General features: G+C 29.2%; 1 protein-coding gene across 2 annotated transcripts in view; it reads right to left on the reverse strand.

Annotated features, from left to right (window-relative positions):
- LOC107444955 (uncharacterized) overlaps window positions 1-21,660 on the reverse strand; it is a 124,621-nt gene extending 102,961 nt beyond the window's left edge. The window contains exons 1-2 of one of the 2 annotated variants that reach the window (XM_016059243.4): window positions 21,590-21,660; window positions 20,896-21,351 (exon numbers count right to left, since the gene is read on the reverse strand). In XM_016059243.4, the coding sequence (XP_015914729.1) occupies window positions 20,896-20,941 (46 nt within the window). In that variant the 5' untranslated portion in view covers window positions 20,942-21,351; window positions 21,590-21,660. Of the gene's footprint in view, window positions 1-20,895; window positions 21,352-21,589 lie in introns of those variants that run through there. The other variant, XM_071183628.2, reaches the window with a different exon arrangement.
- Between the last annotated feature and the right edge of the window lie 3,370 nt (window positions 21,661-25,030).

The following is a 25,030-nucleotide window of genomic DNA, read 5'->3' on the forward strand; positions in this document are numbered from 1 at the left end:
CACGGGGGGAAAATTTCTTTTAAGGATAAATTTACATTTAATTCAGTATTTAATATTGAACACAAAATTTTACTGTTCCAATGTTTCAGGACTAACATTTTACAGAATTATTAAGCCATAGCGTTAACAAAATGTGGTTAATCACTAAATAAAGTATTTATCGTAAAGAAAATTAAAGTGTTTAAAACATTTAAAATTAATTTAATATTTTACGAATTTTTTTAGTTTTAACGCAAAAATTGTATCGTAAATGTTATTACAATAACATGGTAAAGCCATTAAATGTTATTAGAATAACATGGTAAAGCCATTAAATTTTATTACAATAACATGGTAAAGTCATTAAAGGTGAAAAAAAATATTTTTCTTCCTTTGAAAAGTAGTTTTAAAATAACATATATTCAATCGTTTGTTGTATTTCATGTGGTATTGTTTTTTGATTTTAATACGTATGATGCATAAACTTATGCATAAATTCAACATTAAAATCAATTTTTATAACTGACACTAACAGTTTACAAAATTATTAAATTAATAAATTACTTTAATTAAAAACAAAGACCATAAATTCTTATTCGCATAGTTTTTTGTTGAAAGTTTCTGCGTAACAAATTTACTCATTAAAATAACTAATAAAATCAGAAAAATTTACTATTTTAAAATTTAAATTCAATTTTGCTTTTTGAAAATAGATTTTATGGAATAATTTAACTTTTATTACAGTAAATTTATTAAAAAATTGATTGCATAATAAACTTTATTAAATTATATTATATAAAAATTAAAAAAAAAATTTATTTAACATATTTTATTTATTTAACTAAATTACTATAAATTAACTATAATCATAAATCAGTTAAGGCTTGTCTCCCAAAAAATAAAATTTTAAGCTACCTCCTAACCTACTAACCTAAATCTATCGCTCATGGGCTGCAATAGTGGCACAACCAAAAAAACACGCGCTTTGGACTAAGAACAGGTGTAAATATTAAAAAACACATTCTTTTCAGCAGCAATACTAGTACAACTCATAATTCAACTTGAAGGTAATCTTCGTTTAAGCAAACTAAAACATTTCTTATGCATTTTCCGTAGCAATGAAAACTTTAAACACACTTATCTCAAAACATGATTTTTTTTTTAGTTGTGCCGCTATCGCAGCCCATGAGTGATATCTTGAAAAAGAATTTGTTAGAAACCTAAGTTAACTTCAACAGACCTGGAGAGAAAAAAATTTGCGAAATAATTTATCAACACTCCCATTAATATTTATAGTAGCAAATAATTTGGAATTAATTTAAGAACATAAAAATCACGAGAAGAAATGTATTAAATTTTATACAGTAATAAATGTAAAATATTAGAAGTTTAAAATTTCAAATGACGGGAAAAAAATTACTTTAGAAAGGATAACGGAAATAAATGCGGGATTGCCTTACTTTATTCTTCACACATCATTATGAACAATTCAGTTAATAAAATATAATGCTCTATAAAATATTTCACATCTGTACTCATATATCCAAAAGTGCATTAGTATGATAAACTACCATATTTGGTTTAAAAAAAATCAAAGTTGCAAAATAAACGTCAAAAAAAAAAAAACGATCATTACAAATGGGTATTTCATAAAATCTTTTGAAACGTTATATTTCATAAAATTGTTGGTAGAACCTATCAGAAAAATGACGAAACTAACCTCATTTTATTCTTCATACATCAATATAAGCATTTCAGTTGCTTACTAATAATGTGATTCCTAATTAAAAATCTCAAATATAAACCTATTGGTTTATAATTACTATAAAGTATAAAGTGCATTGGTCTGATACATTATTCAAAAAATTAAAAATTAAAAAATGATTCTTAGAAATCTGCGTGTCACAAAATCGTTTACTAAAACACTAAAAAAAATTTCCAGAAGAACGAAATTAACGAGATGACAAATTTTTATTTTTCATCGATTATTTTATTTTCATTTTTCCAGTATGAATATTTCAGTATTTCAATTACCTATGCATAACAACGCAATGACCCTCTAAAATTCTCATAACTGTATACGAATGAACTGATACATTATTCAAAAAATTAAAATTGAAAATCATAAAACGATTCTTAAAAATGTACGTGTCACAAAGTCTTCAGCTAAAACACCACATTAAGAACTTTTCAGAAAAAGAACGAAATAAACTGGAATAACTATGTTTTTTTTCTTCATTGGTTATTTAATTTTAATTTCTTAGTATTCAAATTTCTATTGTCTATGCATAACATAATGCCCAATAAAACATCATAACATAATTGCATAAGAACTTAAAAATCAAAATGTGCATTGATCTGATTCAAAAAATTAAAATTAAAAAAAAAAAAATTCAATAAATAAAAAAAATAAAAAATAAAAAAATTCTTAAGAATATGTATCGTTTGCTAAAAATACTGAAGCGAGATATTTTCAGATAAAGTAAAACGATAATAATATAAGTAGAATGAATGATCTTAGTAGTAGATATAAGTAGCAAATTATCTTAATTTTATTCTTACTAAATCAATATAAAAAATATGAGATGACTAATAAGTGTAATGGCCTGGATAATTTCACATAAAAAGTAAATAATTATGTTTTATTATCCAACAACTAAATATTATCCAAAAGACTTTCACTATTTTTCCCCTTTTCCTTTTTCACATCTGATGTAGAATTGACCTTGACTGACTCACTCTAATCAATGGTCAATGCACGTGACCGCAAATGCTTCCTCGGCGCGTCCATAATGCTTATATCAATTACAAACCTCACGTGGATCCTTTTTTAAATGATCGTTTTCTGTTATGCTTAAAAAGAAAACCACGTGAATAAATTCGTTCGATTTCAAACTGGAATAGTGTGTCAATTCAATAGACAGTCTGCGTTTAGAATAGGTTTTTGTTTTGTTCAATCTTAAGAATAGAATGAGATAGAACTCAATTTAACGTCATCCGCGAATAGCTATTTCCGCTTTTAACGTCATCTCCTTTCATTTCTTATGTCAATAATGTAAAAAAAAAATCCGGATATTTAGAGCCCTCTTTGATATTTCCTTGAAATACCAACGTTTCGAGTTATTTTCCCCTCAACTGTTAATTTATAAAGCTTAAGTAATTTGACCAGTACAAAAGCGGAAGGTGATACTGTATATTGATCAGTGTACAGCTCACAAGAAAACTGTGCAATTAGAGCATTTTCCTGCAAATTGCACAGGTAAGTTGTAATCAGGTGATCTAAAATTAATCAACTCTTTTAAAGTGAGAATGGCAATGTACAGTGGCCAAAACATATGGACTATCCTGAATAACTTTTGATCAAATAATCGGATGTTCAAAGGCTAAATCTTAAAGGTTCGACTTAAAGGTTTAACTTTAAATACGTTAACTAATTAGTGAAGACGATAGCTTAAGTTACGAAATCAGACACAAAATGTGCTTTCTCTGAATAAACATAGCTTTTTTTTCGACGAATTCGGATTCCTGACTTTCAAAATATTGGGGGTGGCAACAATCTAGGAAATATATCCCAATAGTTTGGTCACGAGAAATGTTTGAAATTTTGGACCCCTTAATGTTCAATGTGAAAAATTCGTATTTTTAAAATTCGATTTCTCAGAAACTATACAACCGATTTCAGTCAAATTTTGTATTTTGGTGCGAAATATTTCATTCTTAAAAAAGATGTAAAAATTTGCATACCTTAAAATTCAAACTTTTTATCGACTGCTATTAAATAAAATAATAAAAAATACCATTTTATATCAAAAATGTTTGATAAATTTAAATCTAAGAACTGTTGTATTGATTTGAAGTTAAAAAATATTTAAATTTAAGATTGCTACATTGACATAAATATGAACAAAATTGGAGAAACGATTTTTTAATGAGGTAAAAAGAAGCTAAGTTAGATGAAATTTTATTATGTTTATTAATCATTGATAACAGGATAAATTTGTAAATGATATAAATTATAAGCAATCGTTCTTATGTAATAGACATTTTTTATCACGATATAATTGAAATAAATATCCTTATGTTTACAGCTTGAATTATTTAAAATTATACTTCGCATTCTCTTAAAAATATTAATGTTTAGCAATGGATTCAAAATGAATTTTTAAATAAAAATTCATAAACTCTAGTTTCGATAAAGTCATGCTTTACAATGTCTTACAATTACCTTATAATTAAAGCTAGAAAAAGTATTTCACTCCTATCTGTTGTCTGTAAAATAACATATAAGCTACGACTACTTTTTAAATAAATAAATGAACAAAAATGTATCTTCGACTTAGCTAAAATGCAAATTAAATGTGATATTGAATTTCAAAGCAAGAAATTATATTGCATGCAAATACTATTATTTATAAGAAAAAGTAACAACGGTAACAACTACAATTCAAAGTACAAATACAAATTGAAATTCGAAGTGTTCTTATGTGTCATGTTTGATGTACGTAGAAATTATGCTGAGTTACATTTAAAAAATAAAATATATCTTCTCTTTTTCAATGTAAAAAAATCATTGTTTGTTCATTTTAAAAAATTTGAAAAGAAAATATTTAGTAATCTGAAGTTTTACAATTAAAAATTAATTTGGAAATATAAACTTATTATTTATAAAAATTTATTGCTGTTACGATAAGTTTAAATTAAATTAAATAATAATTCAAGAAATATCAAAAGGTATTTTAATTTTTAAATCTCATATTTTAGATTAATATTACTAAAGCCTAATATTTCAGTAAAATCAAATTTCAAAAATTGATATAGATTTTGTTTAATAAAAGGTAATATATAAATTTAAAAGAGTTTTTTTTAAAGCTATTATTGATTCCAGAAATTTTATTTTTTTAAAAATAACTTAAAATATTTTTTTTTCTTAAATAACTATTTTTTGTAATTAAAAAGTTTTTAAGAGTTAGATATATTTTTTAAAAAAAAGTACTTTGTCAAGTCAAATAAATAATAATAATATGAAAATCATTTTATTTATTTAAATAAGTAATGCAACGAATAAAATAATAAAAATTTGATAAATAATTAAAAATGATAAGAATAAAGTAAAAAAAATTCTAATAGAAAAATAATGCAGTAATAATAAAGTTATCAATTACTTATTGGGCTTTGTTTAAAAAAATAAACTGAATTGCCTTTAAAAAAAATGAAGAAAAAAAATCCAGAAAGTAAAATAATTAAATATTTTCCCTCAAAAAATTATTTAATTTCAAGAAAAATGGTGTTCTTCTTCAGAAAAAATTAAATAATAATGGGTTCATTAATTATTTATTTATAAATAAGACAATTCAATGACAGAAAATCGCACCAAAGTAAATGAAAAAGAGTTCTCATTAAGAATTAAGTTTCTGTAAAAGTATCTTTTCCGCAATAAGTCTTTACAGGGAAGTTATCTTCACGCGTCGGTCATGCGTTTCTTCTTTTACTTCATCAAAGGAGGAATCCTCCAAGGATTCGTTCCATCCACGTTATTTCTTCTATAGGAGGATGGAGTACTTGATATCGTCAAATCAATACAAGACAGATATCGGTATTATTTAAACGATATCCTTAGAATCGAAGAGATAGAAAAGCGTATATAATCATTAGAATTACTGAATTTTATAATTATAAATAGCCTCAAATTAATGAATAATAAAATAAGCGATTTTTTTTTTCCTAATCTTGATGAAAAGATTTGACCTACAAAAAATATATTTTAATAGTTTACTCATTGTGCTGTGTTATGATATTTAGAGTAAAATATAGAGTACAAATGGAGAAAATTTAATAGCAACATGCGAAACGATAAATACAATCAATACAAATAATCGCAACAATTTTTTAATTAAGAATACGAGAAAATATAGAATCGAATAGTTAGTTTCGAGAACATGAAAAAGTTGTTTCTCTTTGAAAACTTATACGATTAAGCAAAATTATTGGAAGTATAGTAGTTATTTAGTACTAAAATTATAATTAGTTCATAAATAAACTTTTTTTTCAGCGTTTTCCAAAACTCTTTGTGTGTTTTACGACAACTATTAACGATTCTAATTCAAAAACTACCCCATTTAATTTTATTTCTATTAATTTTTTCTTCATTATTTTTAGTTACTTAACTTTTTTTTAAAAAAATAGATAAAGTAAATAAAATGCTTAAAATTAAATTAAAAATAAATACTTTTTAATTACTCTTAAATAAATAATTTTAAAATCAAATTATAAAAAAAACTATTGCACCTACATTTTTTTACCTGATTAAATTTTTTCCAATCGCAGATTACTTTTTTTAAAAAATGCAGTTGAAGAGCCAAGATTTTTTCCTCGCCATAGTTAATGAATTCTAAATTTGTTAATATCAAAACTAGAAATAAAATTTAATTTTCATAAAGTCTAAAATAATTTAATTTTCTTATAACTATTCTAACTATTAAAATTCAAGACGACCTAGAAAATTTTTCTTTCCAGGAACATTTACGAAAAATCCAAATGTTTGAGTGAAAAAAAAAAATTTTCGTCCTCTTAGCAAAATTTCCTAAAATACATTAAACCGGTTTCAATTCATATTTATTATTCGAATTTAATAATTAACCAAAAATAAATGACATTGCATTAGAGATAGTCTTACTTTTAGAAATCCACGCAACATAGAATTTTTCGGAACATTCCATCACATTTCTCAAAATTTACGTACATCTGCAAGTTTGGAATCCACGTTTTAGACTAGAATATAAAACTTGATGAAAGAAGAAGAAAAAAAAATCTTTTGGACTTCAGTAAAGTTCCGTAAACTGAGCATGCGCAGGTAAAAGTTTCGTTCACTTCAAGGAAGAGGGTAAAAGTTTTCAGCCAACGTCCGAAACAATGTGTTTGAATCGATATTGTTAATGGAGAGAACAGTCATTTCAATCGATTCGTTGTTTCTTGGGAAAAAACGCTCATCCTTTTTCTTCGAAAACTACTCCGGTTCTCGCCGAAATTCCACAGTTTCTTTGGAATGTTTCGATTCCTTGAATGCAGAAACTTATTGTGATAAATTAATTACTTATCAAGATAACTTCTTTGATGTAAAATACAAACATCAGTTTGGAAAAATAATGTGTTTAAGGCAATAAATAAAATTACTCTAATGTTTTGCCGGAAAAATTCCGTGAACGCGGAATAGATCCCTATATTAAATTTGTTTTCAAAGGGATAATGTGGTCTAGACATAAATTTTCTCTTCACTTAAAGTTTGTAAAGCAGTATGACTAAGGGGTTTGCTTTTATATTTATTTTTCGTTATTGACCAAACTCATATATATTTTTCCATTATAAGCTTGTCGTTAACAAGAATTAGTACATTGTATACGAAACAAATAAACAGAAAATAAATAGATTCGTATTAATGTAGTATGTCATTTTTTATATTCTAAGTTGCTGTATAAGAACGTTTTACTAATACAATTTGGGAGTTTATTGATATTTAGAAATAATGCATGTATTTAATATATAATAATAAATACAAAGAGATTAGTGAAAGAAAATAGTAAAAACTGTTTACTGGGACATCTTTTCATTTGAAAGAATTTAACTAAAAACTTAGAGCAGAAAAAGAAAAAAAGCTTTATTTAATTTTATTTAAATATAGCATTTTTAAACATTTGAACGCTTTCTGAATAAAGTTCATAGGGAAGAAACAATTTACACAAATTCTTTCAACAAAAAAGGATTGGATCGCATTCTGTTTCATTTTGAGGATTACTAAGTTTTGGAGAATCAATAACGTGGAAAATAGTTTCTCCCCGAGAGTTATAACACAGTAAAGATAGGCCAAGCTGGAGGAAAACGGGTCCTGCTTGTAGGAAAATTAGTTTTTTTCTCAGAATCAGTTTTCATGGATATATTCTTACCCCAATATTTTGAAATGTGACTTGTACTTTTTTCACTGCCTTTTTAAGAAAATGGAGTCATATCATGAAATCTTCTTACCTTATAATATTCAAGCTAAATTCTTTAAAAATAATTCTTTTTAAAAATTTAAAAACCCTACTTACCTTTTCAAGACATAAAATGTAAGTATACAAAAAACATATATACAATTATAAATAGTATACAATTAATTAGGATTTAACAAAGTTTTTTATTTTTTATTTACTCTTCTACTATTGGGATTCAAGCATATTCCCAAGAAGATGAACTCATATCGTGAAATTTTTTTACCTAATCATACTGAAACAAATTTTTTTTTTAATATTTGAAATAAATTTAAGAACCCTACTTATTTCTCTTCAAGACAGATATAAAATGTAATTCTACAAAGCATAATGTTCTGATATTAATATTAATTAATTAATGTTCAGTTAATTCTTTTTTAAAATGGAGGAAAATATTTCGATTTTTATACGAACATCAATGAGCAGCTTTTTTACGTTGATATTTAACCTGAGAAATCGTTCGCCAATAACTCCATATCCTTACAATTTGGAAACAAAACAAACTAGTTCAAGAACAAGTTTGTTCAAAATTATAAGAACAACTTTGTATTTTTACAACAATTTTGAACAAGCTCTTGGGTCAAAAACTCGCAGTTAAGGAGGGTTTTATCTCCTAAATTAACACGCAATTTTATTAAATGAAGTGGTTAACCTAATAGCAATGATAATATACTGCCTAATGATTCTATAACTCTATTATAATAAAAGAACAACATTAATGATAAACAGAATAATTTTTTTAACAGGGGCCACGTGGGAGGGCTTGATTTTGAGGGGGACTAACTTAAATTACACAGTCAAAATAGTTTTCGAAAAAAAATTTCAAATCTGCTAAAAGATTTTTTTTTAAATCGCTTTCATGTTTTTAACTTTAAGAATTTTAAATCGATGATAATTCGCTAAAATTTTCCTTAGTTGTCTGCAATATTGAGAGGGAACTTTAAAAAGCTGTCTGGTCATTGGGGGAGGGGGGCATATACTGACCGCCCTTTTCCGTCAACAACGCCCATATGTGCCCGGTCGAGGTAGTTTATTTCTCATCTGAATTAGAAATTCTTATAGTTATAAAATTAATGATTTCCACAATCATTAAATTCAAACAATTCCATAATTATTGCCACTCAAATTGCATTTGGGAATCCAATCATTCTTTGTTGTTTCAATTAAAGTGTCATCAACTCCTTTTTATTCATGAGCAAAAGTTACAAAATAAAGCTTATCAATAAAGAGAAAGTGCAAGTAAATAAAATAAAAAAATGGAACGACAGCAACGACATGTCCGCGCCAAGGTCGCCAATCGTTGACCTAGAAAATTTTATTTCGTGGCCTTGATGAAAGAGTATAGATTTTGTTTATACCTAGACGCGGTGTAGCGCGTGTTCTAGATATGAGGGATTTTTTTTCTTCTTTCTACTCATCATTTTTCTACGTTCTCCCCTCCAACAAATCGACAAGTGCTTTCCGGAAGGTCAGCTGATGTCCAGTGCACGCAAAAATCCACACCCTTCATGTTTTGTTTCATTTCTTTTTTTCTTGGCACTTAGTGAGTAAACTCAACGAGTACGGTGGGTGATTCATTCTCTGTGATTGAATCAATAGAAAGGTTAATAAGGACGTTTCTCTTATGGGTTTTTTTTTCTGTGGAAGTTCAGGTTTAAACTAACGAGAGACTTTTCTATGGTCTAACTAAATCAAAACTAAAATTTTATTTTTCAGGAATTATCTGTTTCAATTGTGTTTGGGTTTGGAAAAAAAAATTTCCGCAGAAGTAACTAAATAAAAGAAAAAAATTTGAGCCATTAAAAAACAAACAGCCAAAAAATTCTACCAATAAACGTAATCCCAATAAAAGAAAGAAAAAAAGAAATTAAAAAAAAAGCTTATGAAGTGAGTTTAACTTGAATTTCCGATGTTTTAACTGTTTCATTTTCAAAAAGAGGTACTAAATTATTATACACTAGAGCAGGGTTTCTTAACCTGTGGTTCATGAACCCCTAAAGGGTCTAAGAGTTATATTTTGGGGGTCCGCTGACTACTCCTGATTTTTAAAACGTTTGGAAGCCTACCCATTGCTTGTAAAGCGAGTTATGGCAGCTATAATTCCGTTTGCTACAGTGTATCTTTGCGAAGTTTGCTTTGTTGAAAACCATCCCTCAATTCAATTTGTTAAGTAAGGAAAAGCAGCAGCAACCTTCACATTAAAAATTTTGCATATTTTGTATAAATAATAAAATTAAATGTTTTCTAATAATTGACGTTTTTTGCAATTATTTTTTTCACAGGGGGGTGGTCCGTTACTTCTTAAAAATGTTTAAAAGGGGTCCATTATATCAAAAAGGTTAAGGAACACTGCACTAAAGGTACTAAATTATCTAATATATATAATTCTCATACGTGACTCCCAAATTTTGGCTGTATTTCTTTTCCGCCGGTGGCAACGTTTGCTTTGTTTTGTTTACGTTACTATTTCTCTTACACGGCGAATCGACCAATGATTGCCGGTAAAAATGTAACATGCGAATTCTAGCTGAGGTGGCTCAACATATAGCGCTTTTAAAAACGGAAACTGAAATAACCAGACAGCATCAGCTGCGGCAATTTCATACTATTAAGCTAGGCAGAAGTGAGTAGTTTTTGTCGATAGATCTCTATTTTAGTTAGTATTTTGTCGAAAGCGCTTTTTTTTCACGAATTTGATTTTTGATTTATATCATTATAGCACATTTCTGATAGGTTTAACGAATTACATGTCATTTATTTGAATTCAAATTTATTTTAATGACTTAGTATTTACTAAAAAGATGTAATTTTTTTGAAAAAAAAGTTTTTATATGGATTTGAATGATTGTTTTGAATTCTTAGAATTTTGTGCATTTGCAATGTACCTAAGTTAGTAGCGAGCGAAGCGACCTTGGTTTGCGAAGCAAACCATATAAGATTGCGTAGCAATTTTCGGGGGTTGGCGAGCGTCAGCGAGCAGGGGGCGCAGCCCACTAGTATTTGATAAATGTTGTCGTTGATGGTGCTCTTTTTCTTACTAAGGTATCCATTGAATAGTTTTGTTATGCACTGAAAAATCTTTCCAAACAATTATATAAACTAACTGACCTTATATAGATTTCTGTCTTGGATCACCAAATGTTGGATTTAACAAGAAAAGAAATCCCAATACATTTTTCTAAGACTCTTTTTATTTTCCTATTTAAAATAAAACATCTTTTTTAAAAATAAAACTCATTCTTTAACTATGTTGCCATTCAAGATCAACTAAACTTATGATACAAAAATGGAGTTTTTAAAGGAACCACGAATGCAACGTAGGTGGCGCTTTCAACACACAACATTAGCGAAATTATTAAGGTTGATTTTACTTGCGATAACCTAGCATAGAGGACCAAAAGTAAATATTTCATAAACATGCCATGAGAAATTTTTTTGATTTATTAGCAATTCGCTCATATTATAAAATCAAATCCTAAGAATTTTTTTTTCTTTTGGATGTAACACGTGAACCGATTGTCGGAGGGAATTCTAAGTTAGGCCTTCGAACCTATGTAAACCAAATGGTGAAAATTGGTGAAAATTTGTTAAGAATTGCGGATTTTTATAAGTTACATGTAAACAGATGTAAACAATCTGCTTTATTTATATAGATAACGCAGTTATGGTGAGGAAATTTAAAGAAAGGATTAAAAGAATATCAATGTGATAGAGGTTTCGAAATAAAAGTTTAATGGTAAAAACAACCGAAATCAGAATGGGGCTATCGACGATCTTATCTTACGCTATCAATAGAAAGCAATCAAAGTTTTTCAAAAAAACGGTGTTATAAACTAAGTCTGTCGTTTAAGAAAAATTCAGAAAATCCTCTGTTTAAACAACAACGAAAAAATCAGAATGAAAAATATCAGAAAATCATATGTGATAAGATTTGTCTTAATTGTTTTGTGCGCACGTTGTTAGCTGATTATAAGGCATTATCGAGTGATTTAAAGTGATTTTTTAGCAACGATTATTTTAAGTAATTATTGCATTTTTGACAGTTATAACGGTAAAAAAAGGGAAATAAGAGATTAATCAGAAAAAAAATTATTAACATAAGTGAAAAAATACAACAATACCTCAGAAAAAAATTCATAATGCCAAAAGTAAAATAAAATAATCATCTGCCCTAAAAATATAACTATTTCGTCAATTATGACCAGCAATCTTTACATTTAGATGGTAGTTTTTTTCAACTACAGTGTGCCTGAAATTCTAAAAAAAATATTTAGTTTTTTTTTTAAATCTAATTTTTCTACCCTACCAAACAAAAACGCAACGCTTTCTATACTATAATTGCAAAATAAATACAATAAAGGATATCCGTTATGTTAATCATGGTTAATTTTAAACAACGTTAACTAAAATATATAATTTTTTTCCGTAAAGATAAAGAATAGATTGAGAGTTGAAATCGTTAATCATTTTATTTATAAAGTTTAAAAACAGATTGTGACTTGCAAATTTTCAAAAAAGTGTCTGCTTATAAGTGGAGTTTATACAGAGATTAAAAACTTGGCTGCTGCAGTAGACCCAAATAACAATGCGTAATCAGACGATGTTATAAACTATAAGAGGCAAATATAGTGCGTAGAATCGAGAGTTAAATAATTGAAATGCAATGAATATAAAGTTTCATGCCACAGTTAATAAAAATTGATGTACTGTGAAAAACTCCAACGGCATTAAGCAATCTAACGGTGTTTCAAACTTCATTTGTCGCAACAAAAATATAAAAGGAGAATGGCTTATAAACACCATGTGGAAGCAAAATCGAATGTTAAAAACTCATGTTTAATGTTAAAAGTTCTTTCATTCATTTTGAGAACGTATATGTAAGAAAACTGCTGAAAAAATATAGAAAATAATAATATAATTTATAGCAAATAATGGCATAATAATGCAGCTGTTCTCAAAAGGTGTTCTGTGGAACTTTAGGGTTCTTTAGATAGATCAGAAGGGTTCAGTGGGGTAAGACTTTTTTTTAAACAGTAATGACTGTTTGAAACCTGCAATATGCTCATATTCAACCAATACCAAACATTTCGGTTTTTTTTAGGAAATTATTTAGGTTAAATACCAGTGAGAAAAGAAACAGCAAAATTTAAAATCTACAGTATTTTGAATAAATTACAAAAATTATATACTTTGTCAGTCTTTCTCACCGAACTTTAAATTTCACAATAAAGGAACCAAATTCAAGAATAATGAGTTACTTTTCTCTAAAAACCATTCTTCCGGCTTAAAACAATTCGTTTTTAAAAACTGCAATTCGTCTTTCCTTATTCAATTTCAACTTACCCATACGTCAAACTATACTAAGATTTGAAACCGCTTCAGAGATGCGAATTCAAAAACTTAGCATAAAACCTTACTTCAAACTTGATAAAATTATTTTATTAAATTTTATTAATTATTGATAAAAGAATAAAGAAATCATTCTGCGCATTAAATGTTACCAAATTAATTAGTAGTTTTCATTTATTGTTTCATTTAATTATTTGATTAGCATACTCGCTCTGTTGTTATCAAGCTTTTTTTTAAAGTTGGGGTTCCGCTTAAAAAAAGTCAATCGCTTAGGGTTCCACGAAAAAAATTGGGAATCGCTGTAACAATGTATTAAATAGAGATATAACAGTATAAATGATAACAATAGTAAAAAAAAATAGAAAAAAATATATGCATCGATAGAGAAAATAAGCACATTATGTATATGCTTATTTTTTTCTCTAGTCTTCTCATTATAATGATTTGCTCTGTAAACACAAATATTTACAAGATATTGCTACAGAAAATGAATGTTAAATACAAAAAAGTGCAAAACAAGGTCAAAATATTTTGAAAACCTTACAAAGATTCTTCAACGATACAAAAACAAACACATCAGCCTTGCTTTAGAGAAATAATTTTTCATCGGAAAAAAGTCTTAAAGCTTGAGTGAATCTCGCACGCGACATTGTTTCGGGTTATCATCCTCCTATAGTTAATGATAAACCGACATTGAATTTTTTGGCCAACCTTCGGAGAAAGCTAACTGGGCCAAGGTCGGGCCGTAATCGCAGATATCTAATCATTTCGATGTTACATAAACGAAATGAAGCGTGAATTTCGTTACATAAGTGAGAGTTAGAATGCGAAAATCAATTATCTCGTAGCCTGGGATTAAAAAATTAAGGAGAAAACATACATATTAAAGGGAGTGACCTTGCTTAAGGTTGAGTGAATCATTCTTGGATTCGCCCTCATAGTAAACAAGGAAATGAAGAAAGGGAATTTTAGAGTTTTATTTTTTAAAGTCTAGGAAATAAACACTTTTTTTATTGCTATAAGCTTATCGTTATTGTAAATTTGTACTCTAGTAAAACGTATGGGTGATGTTTTTAACAATTTTTTTTTTATTTTATTGTTTTATTTTTAAATTTCTAAAAACAGTTTAATTTGTTTTTTATTTTTTTATGAACATGAAACTCACCTCTAACAATCTGATATGAAAAAACATAATAAATAATTAAACTGATAAAATAAATTAAAAACAATCAAAAAATTATTAATAAAAATTTATATTATTACTATTATTGTTGCCATAAATTAAAAATAAGATTATTATCAATATTTATTACTATTATTAATCTTACTATTTTAAATTTATTTTTTCAGTTTGATTAAATACTATGCTTTTTTACTTGATCAAAGTCCTATTATTATTATTATTATTAAAAATAATTTTATTTTTGGATTATTATTACTATTAATATAAAATTTTTCAACTCTAGGCTCACAAAATCTATTCAACGATGCTGATAGTTTTATTAAATAGTTTATTATAATAGTTTTATTAAATATAATATATATAATAGTTTTATTAAAAATAATAGTTTTATATTAATAATTTCCTAATCATTATTTCAATTCTGAAACTAAATTCAAATAGTTTAGAGGTAGAACTTAAAAAATGACATTTAGTAAACAGTCTAATTTTTTTGTTTATAAACACGTTTATTTTTGTTTGCAGATAAAGATCAAGGGGGGGGGGGGTTGCGTCTATAAAAGCTGACTGTGAAAAAAACGCATTTCAAGGTTTGAACGTTTTCAAGAGTAATTGAAACGATTAAATTGAAATCGTAACTCACGAATGTCACAAGATTACCCTTAAAATTTCAAAACAAAGGTTATAATTTTTGGAGCAAAAAGTTATTAACAATAATGTCCACATTAGGGACAAAATTAGAAAAAAATTTTCGGTGAAACAAATAATAAATAAAAAAATGTAAAGACCTAAATGCATTATAAGCACTTTCAATCAGTCTGTTAAAATATAGTTTTCAATTAAATCCTATTTCTCTAGAGAAAAAAAATAAAAAAAATTAAATATTTTATGAAAGGCGTAAGTTATGCACACGGTACTTAGTAATAACCACCCTTCCAATTACTCTTCCCTGGCTACGCACGAGATAACTCGTATTGCTGAAATATTCACTGTGCGCTATAGTAGTATTAGTGAATACTGTTATTGATTGCAGTTGATTGTTATTTTTAAAGCAAAATAAAAAATTTTTTAAAGAATTTGCTTCTTGTTTCAATCTTAGCTTAGAGGATGGGGCAAAGGCGTGCCACTGCCTCGATTAAATAGTTGATCTGTACTTTTAGAATCGTTTTAAAACTTTAGTTAAAAAAGTGATTCGAAAATTGATATTTAGATGACCCCGCTTCCGTTTTTAAAATTGCTCTTTTGTTGGGTATGTCTTCATCCTTGAAACTTCGTAGAGAAATGTATGCTACCCTTTGGCGAAAAACTTTCCATACCCTCAACACAGATGATATTGATTCATGATTTAATGAACTGCATTATATTAATGGAACCTAGAAATATTTTGAATTTGCGAGATTAATGAAACTATGTATTATGAAATCCATCAAAAAAAAGAAAGGAAGGAAATGTTCCAAATGGAAGTAATGCCATCGTCTTAAAAAATGCTTGTCTTGAAAGTTGGTATTTAGTGGTTAGCACTGACCGGATAAATTTCACAAAAGGAACCTAAATTATTTGCCGAAAGTCGTGCGTTCAAGGTCTTTTGAGCCGAGTTACGACAGAATAAAAAAATCAATCAAGAAACCCGGATCCTGGAAATGTCTGTCATATGCACCTGAAGACTTAAGTCGTGATATAAATCAACATTTTTGTTGCAGGCATTGTTTCAACTTTAATGAATACGTTCAACGATACTTACTATTTTCTATCCATATTTTACCAAAAAACATTTTATATGCACTGTTTTTGTTTTGTTTTGTTTGTTTTTTCATTGATTTTTTTTTTTTTTGTTTTCAGAAAAATGAATTTCCTTAAACTTTAATTATATCGCTGTTTTTTTTTTTTTTTTTTTTTGCTTTCCTAAATTTTAGTTTAGGATCAATCGTTATTCTTTTTTTTTACTAGTATGACAACACTGCTTTTCTATTAACTGCACTTCACATTATGGTTTTTTTAAAAATTTTCTAACAACCCCTTGTTTACCGCCTTTGTTAAGGTTTTTCTGCTTATTATTCCGTTTAAAAATGTTCCCTTCTTATTATTCATAAGGTTTTTATTTTTTAAAAGGTTTTTCTTCTTATTGTTTATTTTCTAATTATCAAAGAAAAACATAAGAAAACCATCCTCCCAAATGAAAATAGAATTCCTTTAACAAAAAAAAATTAAATGGAAAATGTGACGATGAAATAGAAGGATATTTTTTTAATATGCTTAAAATTTCATTTTTTTAATATTTTTTTAATTAAAATATTAATTTTGGTAGGAATATTTTAAATCATTGCGAAATGTAACTAAAATTTCTCAGAATCAGATGTCAAAATCAAATCAAAATCAGAAAAATCAAAAAAAAATTAATTAAGAAACTAATGATTTAAGAGTAAGATTATTAATGATTAAGAGAAACCCACAAAATATTTGATATGTAGAACGCAAAATAAAAAACGGACCACCCTGAACAACTTTTGATCTAGATCGGATCTTCACATTCTAGAACTCATTCTTAAAGGTTTGAAGGGATGACCTTAAATATGCTAATTAACAAGTGCAGACGATATTTTAAGTTACGAAATGACAGGCACAGAAACGTACCTTTTCTGAATAACTTTTTTTTAACGGATTAAAAAAGCGACTTTTTCAAAATTAAATTGATTTTGCGACTTTTTCAAAATTTGATTTCTATTCGATCGATTTCGACCAAGTTTTATAGATTGCCATTTAAAATTGCATTCTTTAAAATGATGTAAAAGATTGTATAACTTACAATTCAAAATTTTTTGTCGACTATTATTAATAAAAGTTATATTTGAATGAAATATTTTTTTTTTCTAAACGAATTTTATAATTGTGTGTAAACTTTTTCGATTCGCTTAAAAAATCCAAGATACAGTGAAATACGCAAAAAAGTAAAATAATTATTAAGAGGTCAACACTTTGAGCCGCTCTCCTGATCTAACTATTGGGACTTCACTTCCTAAATTGAGGCTACCCCCTATATTTTGGGGGTCAGAAATCTAAATCCATCGAAAATAAAAAATGTTTATTTAGAAAAAGATTGAGATCTGATTTCGTAATTTAAAATATCGTCTGCACTTTATAAATTAGCATATTTGAAGTCAACCCCTCAAATCTATTCAGATTGAATCCTTGAACGTGAAGATTCGATTATTCGATGAAAAGTTATTCAGAGAGGCCCTTTTTTTTTTATCTTTTTCTGGCACACTGTTAACGGTCAGTAAATGAAGACAATGAGTAATTACCAGAAATTCGAAAAATGATAAAAAATTTTCATCCAAAAATCACTCTTCTTTGTTATGAGATATAGAATTACAGCCACTCAAACAAACAAACAAAATTGAGTTAAAAAAAAAAAAACAATGAATATAACTCATAAAATCAAACCATGAATTTTATAACTCCCTCTCTTCTTACTTCTTATCGCTCTCTAACGATATGGTAATCAAAACATTCGTGATCATCGTAACACCGGTCTAGTTATTATTACATTATTTTAAATTCGAAGTAATTTTTACATATATTTGAGACAGACAAAAAAACATCAAAAGGAGTGGTGTCTGATTTCGTGAATTAGAATTATTCGATGTATAAGCAGATCCAAAATTGCTCTCCTTAAAATGAAAAACAAAAAAATAGTTTATCTGTTTATACTCCTACGCTGAAAATGAGCCCTGTTTTATATGTGAATAAAGAAAGGCTTGCTAATTAATATAAATAACAGCTTACATCTCGTATTTTACGAGCTCAAATCGAACAAATTCTTGTAGTACCTGATTAAAATAGAAAGTAGGAATTAGGATTGGATTATTTGATGGATGATGTCTAAGAGACTTATCAATATATTACTGATGATAGAGCGAGGACGTATTCGAGTGATTACAGGAAGTCTAGAGTTTCAAAAGTACTTTCCCAGACATAATTTTTACTGCCATACGTATAACTTATGATAATCTGAATCGAATCCATAGAAATTACAGGATGTTCAGCAATTCAAAAGTACTCGCACAAGTGCAATTTTTGCTGATATATAACTGCTGATTGTCTAATACTAAATCAAAGCTATTATAGATTGTCTAAAATTTCAAAAATACCTGCGCAAGAGCAATTTTTAGCAATATATTACTGATGATAGTCTGAATCTAATCAATATAGATTACAGGAAGTCCAGCGTTTCGAAAGTTCTCTTCGAAACAATTTTTACTGATTGATGATAGTCTGAATCCAATCAGCAGAAATTACAGGACATCTAACGTTTCAAAAGTACTTATACAAATGCAATATTTACTAATATATTACTGATAGATTGAATGTAATCCATGGAGATTACAGGAAGTCCAGCATTTCAAAAATACACGTATAATTTTACGTTTAGAATTCAGATGAGAATGATCATTCTAAATAACGGATACATTTCAACTTATCGCAACTCCTTCAATTGTACGTTTTATACTGCAAATAAAATAATCACTTTCGCAATAAATTTCAGAAAAACACAATATTTAGACAGGATAGCGTTAATTAAAAGTTACATAACAAAATCAGTTTTATACTTATTATAATTATTATAAAATGTAAACAAGTTTTCACTTTTGTATAATTTTTATAATAATTGTTTACCTGCTGCATGCAGTTATTGAAAAGAAGTATTTTTTATAAGCTTTAATGTTACTTTTTTAGGTTTTTTTAGACATATTTCATAAGAATGTTTACTAAGAATTATGCGAACTTCACTATAGCTATATTATTTAATGTTAGTTTTTTTTTCACATAGCTTCACCAAAGTAAAGGGTTCTCACAAAATATTGTTTTTTGGATTAGGTGAATTATATATATAACCATACTAGAGCTGAAAAGGAGTAAAAACTTTTATAAAAATCAAAATTTTTAAATGTGTTACAAAAAACGTTGAACTTTGCTTTTCAATTCTTTAAACTATAATTTTTCATGTATACCCACTTTCCATTTATTCACACACAGCCTTACTTCTTCTAACTCTTACAAAGTTAACAAAATTCTGTATAACTTTAGGCAATATTATAGTAAAATAATATCTACTGAAATCATTATATATATAAATTAAATAAATAGTCTGTAGATAATATTTTAATTGTGATAATGAAAGCAATGATTGTGATTATTAAGCAATTTCTGAAGTACACAAAATATCAACTGAAATCATGAGAGGTAGATATTTTGTTTACTTCGCTCTAGAGCTGTACAATGGGCTATTGGCGACGGTCTGGGGTATATTACCGTCCGAAGGATGATCCGAAGGCATGTCATGACAATTTTAATCCTCTGCAGAGGATGTGGCTCCCCCTCTTTGGAAATCCAATGACCTGCAAACTAATTCGAGCACTTTACTGTAAAACAGTTAAACGAAGACCGATACTGCACACCCTCGATCCCTTCGCAAGCTGATCAAAGTGGTCACCCACTGGTTATGACAGCAGTCAGTGATGCTTGACTTCGGCGTTATGCTACTAACCGTGTGTTTATGGTCAGTCCACAGTGGGACTGAAATCATGATAAATATTTACGATAAATATAAATTGATATAAAATAAAGAGATATTATATCGAGAATATTTGAATTGTGACATTGAAAATCCAATATTGAGTGCAGAACATAGTGCCGGCGTGTTTGAACCAATATTTATCGCCATTTAATTAGATCACTCACTACACAAAAAATACAGAAAAGTATAAACAAATTTAATTCAAAGTATAAATAGTTTTGATCAATGTGATATTTTTTAAATTCAAATTTTAAATTTACTTGAATTTTATTAAATAATTGAAATTTTTAGCAAAATTAGTTAGCAAAGAAATAACTTTAAATTTCATAAATTGGCACAAGACTAAAACTAGAAAAACTATCAAAATAATTAATTCAAATTGAAAGAGTTTGGCTTACTGAACCTTAATAAAAGTTTGAAAAGGGATATTATTTATAATATATAATTAGGACAGGAAATAAAACCTATTGTACATCATAAATACGAAATTTGTATGAAATTCATTCTAGATTCAATAACATACAATATTAACTCGTTAAAAAGTCGAATTTAAGTATTTCATTCAATAAGTTCTTAACCATAGTTATAAACATACAGATTTTAGCATATTCTACATCGTTTTAAGTGTAAACGTGTAACATTTAAATGCACATAACTTTTCAATAATTACTTCACAACAAATTTTTAAAAAACTAGACAGAAAAAAATCATGGTACTATCGACAAATACAAATTAAAATTACAAGTTTTACTCTTATTGATGAAAGAGATTTATAAAAAAAAGCCACTTACTTGCTGTTTTTGAATTGCCCTGAAATAAATATCTGCAGCTACACATGAATGCATCGATTTAAATCAATATGATTTAAATGTAAGCGCACTTCCTTCAAAATAAAGTTTAAAATGGGTTTATAAAAGTCATTCCACTTTCAGTTCTAATCATAAAATAAAATTTAAAACTTTATACAAAACCAATTCAGTTTATATCTGAAATTTTAAAAATACGTAAATGTACTTGTATTTTTTCAAGTGCACAGCATTGAATTAAGAGATAAGCTCCCGGATGCCTACTTCTACACAGCTCTAACCAGCTGAAGACAGCCACAGTATTTGTCTGCTTTCATTTCCTTGTAAGCGTCCCACCCTAGAACTAGAGTCACACTGGAACTACACTAACATCACACTGGAATTAGAGTCGTACTAGAGCTACAGAAACGTCACACTAAAACTAGAGTCACACTAGAGCTGCTGTTGTTGTTGTTCATTTACGTCGCACTAGAGCTGCACAATGGGCTATTGGCGACGGTCTGGGAAACATCCCTGAGGATGATCCATCACAATTTTGATCCTCTGCAGAGGGGATGGCTCCCCCGCTTCGGTAGCCCGACGACCTGCACGCGAAGTCGAACACTTTACGGTAGCACAGTTTAACGAGAATCAATACCGCACACCCTCGGTCCGTACGCAGACTGATCCAAGTGGTCACCCACCCGCACACTGACTGCAGCCAGTGATGCTTGACTTCGGTGATCTGACACTAGAGCTGCATTACGTCACACTAGAACTACACTAATGACACACTGGAACTAGAGACACACTTAGGCTAAGCTAACGTCACATGGTTGTAGTAATCATCCGCTGGCCATGCCCCGCTCCCTAATCAAGCATGCGTTTTCTAGTTCTGAAATCACTTCTGACATTACATTACAGTGATTTCTAAGTCATCAATAGATCATTAATATAGCTCTAGTGTGACGTTGGTAACCGGGCTACACTAAACCATTAGAGCACACGACGAAAGACGCTAAGACTATATCGTAGAGAATTCAAACGCGATCCAAGCTATGGTAAATGAAATCTCTGCCAACCATAACAACTGGGCGACCAATTTTCCTCTCTTTATTAGATCAATAAATTAGAAGAGAAAAACCAGAGGCATGGACAATAATCATATAGGCGCTCACTTTTAAATTGTTTTACATGTTCCATACCTTGTTTTAAAATATTAATCATTAACCTAGGAACTGTTAACGCACCTCTATGATTTTACCCAAACGATTTTTTACATTTGCCCCTAAATTCACTCTGAGTTCTAGGACCCCCCTGGCCAACGGTATCGCCCGCCAAACACTCTGTAGTGTGGAGGTAGTGGGTATGAATCCAGCCATTACCCTTGAAGTACTTTGTGTTGTCCTTCTCTAAATTGTACTGTCCGTCTTTCTATTGGGCAAAGGGTCCCTCAGTGGACTGATCGTAAAGACACAGTTCGCGGTAAAATACCGAAGTAAAGCATCACTGGCTGAGGTCACTGACCGAGTAGGCAACCACTTTGAACAGCCTGCGAAGGGACCTAGGGTGCATGGTATCGGTTCTCGCAAAAGTTTTCTACCATTAAGTGCTCAGCTTTTGCCGCGAGCAGTTCATCGGGCTACAGAGCGGAGGAGACAAACTCTCTGCTGAGGATCAAAATTGTGAGGTCATATTTTCGGATCATCCTAGGAATATTTCGCAGACCGTTTCCAATAACCCATTGTGCAGCTGTAGTGCAACGTAAATGAAGTACTACTACTAGACAAAGGCTTATAAGCTACACTTATGTAACTGAGCACACATAAGCCTACATGTATGTGTATCAATAAATAAATTAATAAATTCTGAGTGCTGAAAACCTAGCCTATATCTGATTTTGACTTCCATTCTAGGTCGGTAATGTTCTACTGCAATAAGTGATACCTGTCTTTCAATTTCACAGCGTAAGCAATATATTCATCTAAGCAATTTTTATAATTGTGAACAATTCCGTAGATTTATATGTATTATAAATCAAATATTAAAGGGGATAACCAAGAGACCAACGTCCTAGAATGCAACTGAGAAAGTTTGAGCCTTGGGCCCCAATTTCACTGAAAGTCCTCGGGCCTTATGAGATATACCTTGAATAGAACCTATTTATTTACTGCTATACATCCAGGCTAATGTGTCTAATACAAATAATGATTTATAAGACCTTATCAATTTTAAGGACAGATGGCACACATTAAATAAGGACAGAAGAAATATGCCATCGTTCGTGATTACGACGAGATTCAAGCCCGCTACCTTTACCCTCCAGAGAGTTTGGCAAAAGAACAAGAACCCTTGTTCAGGGAGGCTCAAATAGAACCAATGAAAAGAAGCTTTACTCTTTCTACCACATACTTTGACTGAAAAGGAAGTCAGCAGGTCCGTTTTCCTTCGCATGTGATTTTCATTCATTTTCTGTGATTATTTTGTCTGTCTATAAAAATGACAAAAACTTGCAAGTCAATATTTGTGTTGATCAAAAACGCTTGCAGATTCATGTATGCCAAGGACCATCCATATTTGCAAAATAAATTATTGCAATTAGGATAGGTTCGATTTCCATCTGGTTTTTTTTCCCTCACTCAATTTCTGGTGTGGTGTTATTTGCGTTCCTTTAATCTTGAATTGGGTTTGCAAGCAGATTTTGAGTGAAGCACGGTAGCTTGAAGGTATGCATATTAAATAAATAAATGTGTGCAACGAATAAATAATTAAGTACATTTTTAAAGCAGAGATCGGATAACTAGGCTATAACTGGGTTCGGCTCTCTGGTCGTGGGGTGTCAAGTTTGGTGTCAGATTTTTTTTAAAAATCAACAGCAACAATTTTTTTTTCTTCGACCTGACACGCATTTTTAATTTTTAGATATGTCATGTTTTCTTTGAATTACTTCCATTGTAACTGATATACTTTACCTAATTTTCATTTTGCTATTAGAGCGCCATGTGTAAATTAGAATACGAAAGCCGACAAATCAAATCGGAGTATTTTTTCAGGAAAATCCGAAATCTGAAAAAAAGAATAGGAGTCCCATTAAAAGTATAAAATTGTCTTCTTTCCTATCCTTAGATTGGGGATCATGTTTGGTATACTGGAACTCATCCTTAATACCAAGATACTTGATACCATACTTGCTTCTCCTGTGTATTTTTAGAATTCTGATCCGAATCGTGCTTCTCTAAATATTTTACCATTTTCTCACTTTTTGGACACCCTGCAGAAATACTACACTGGTGAACAAAATTAAGACATCGAAGACATTTTCCCAAATATCTCAAAAAGCACTGAATATAAATAAAGGAAATTTGGTATGGATATAGCTTATTCCATGATAATAAAGTATGCAAAACAAAAATGAAAGTGCCATTCACTGGCAAGACCTATTGCCAATAAATCCAATATAGTCTGAAGTTAAGGATAAAAGAGGACAATAAAAGTGATGCTTGTACAGTGTGTGTTATCTCTAGTATGGTGTATGGTCACCCCTGACAGACAGACAGCATGCACAACGAGTATGCATGCTGTTAATAAGGGAGTTAAGGAGGACTTGTGGAAGACCCTCACATTCTTCCACCAGAGCAATTTTTAACTCCAGAATGGCTCTAGGGGGAGGTTGGCGCATCGCAATAGCTCTCCCAAGAGCATCACAAGCATGTTCAATAGGATTCAGGTCTGGGGATTTGGCTGGCCAATCCATTCGTTGAATATCCTCGCTTTCAAGATAATCATCAACCATGAGAGCCCTATGTGATCGCTCATTGTCGTCCATAAAAATGAAATGAGGGTGAACAGCGCCCCTGAAAAGACGCACATAGGGCTCTAGGACCTCCTGCCTGTACCTCTGGTCATTCACGGAACCTTTGTCAAGCACATGGAGCGGTGTGCGGTTATCTTGCATGCGCGAATGAATGTGCGAAAATGCTTTCCATCTCTTAATTTTGTCCATCAGTGTAATTTACCCTCCATATCCCAATGTTCCTTATATTTTAATTTTCATAACTAAAATATTCATTGAAATGTTTTAAATATCCATACCACAAAGAGATAATAATTCATTAAAAGCAAAGGAAAAAAGAAAAGCAAA

Source organism: Parasteatoda tepidariorum, chromosome 3, assembly GCF_982258835.1.
Source record: "Parasteatoda tepidariorum strain Cologne lab strain chromosome 3, Ptep-v5.0, whole genome shotgun sequence".
In the NCBI taxonomy this organism is placed as follows: Eukaryota; Metazoa; Arthropoda; class Arachnida; order Araneae; family Theridiidae; genus Parasteatoda; species Parasteatoda tepidariorum.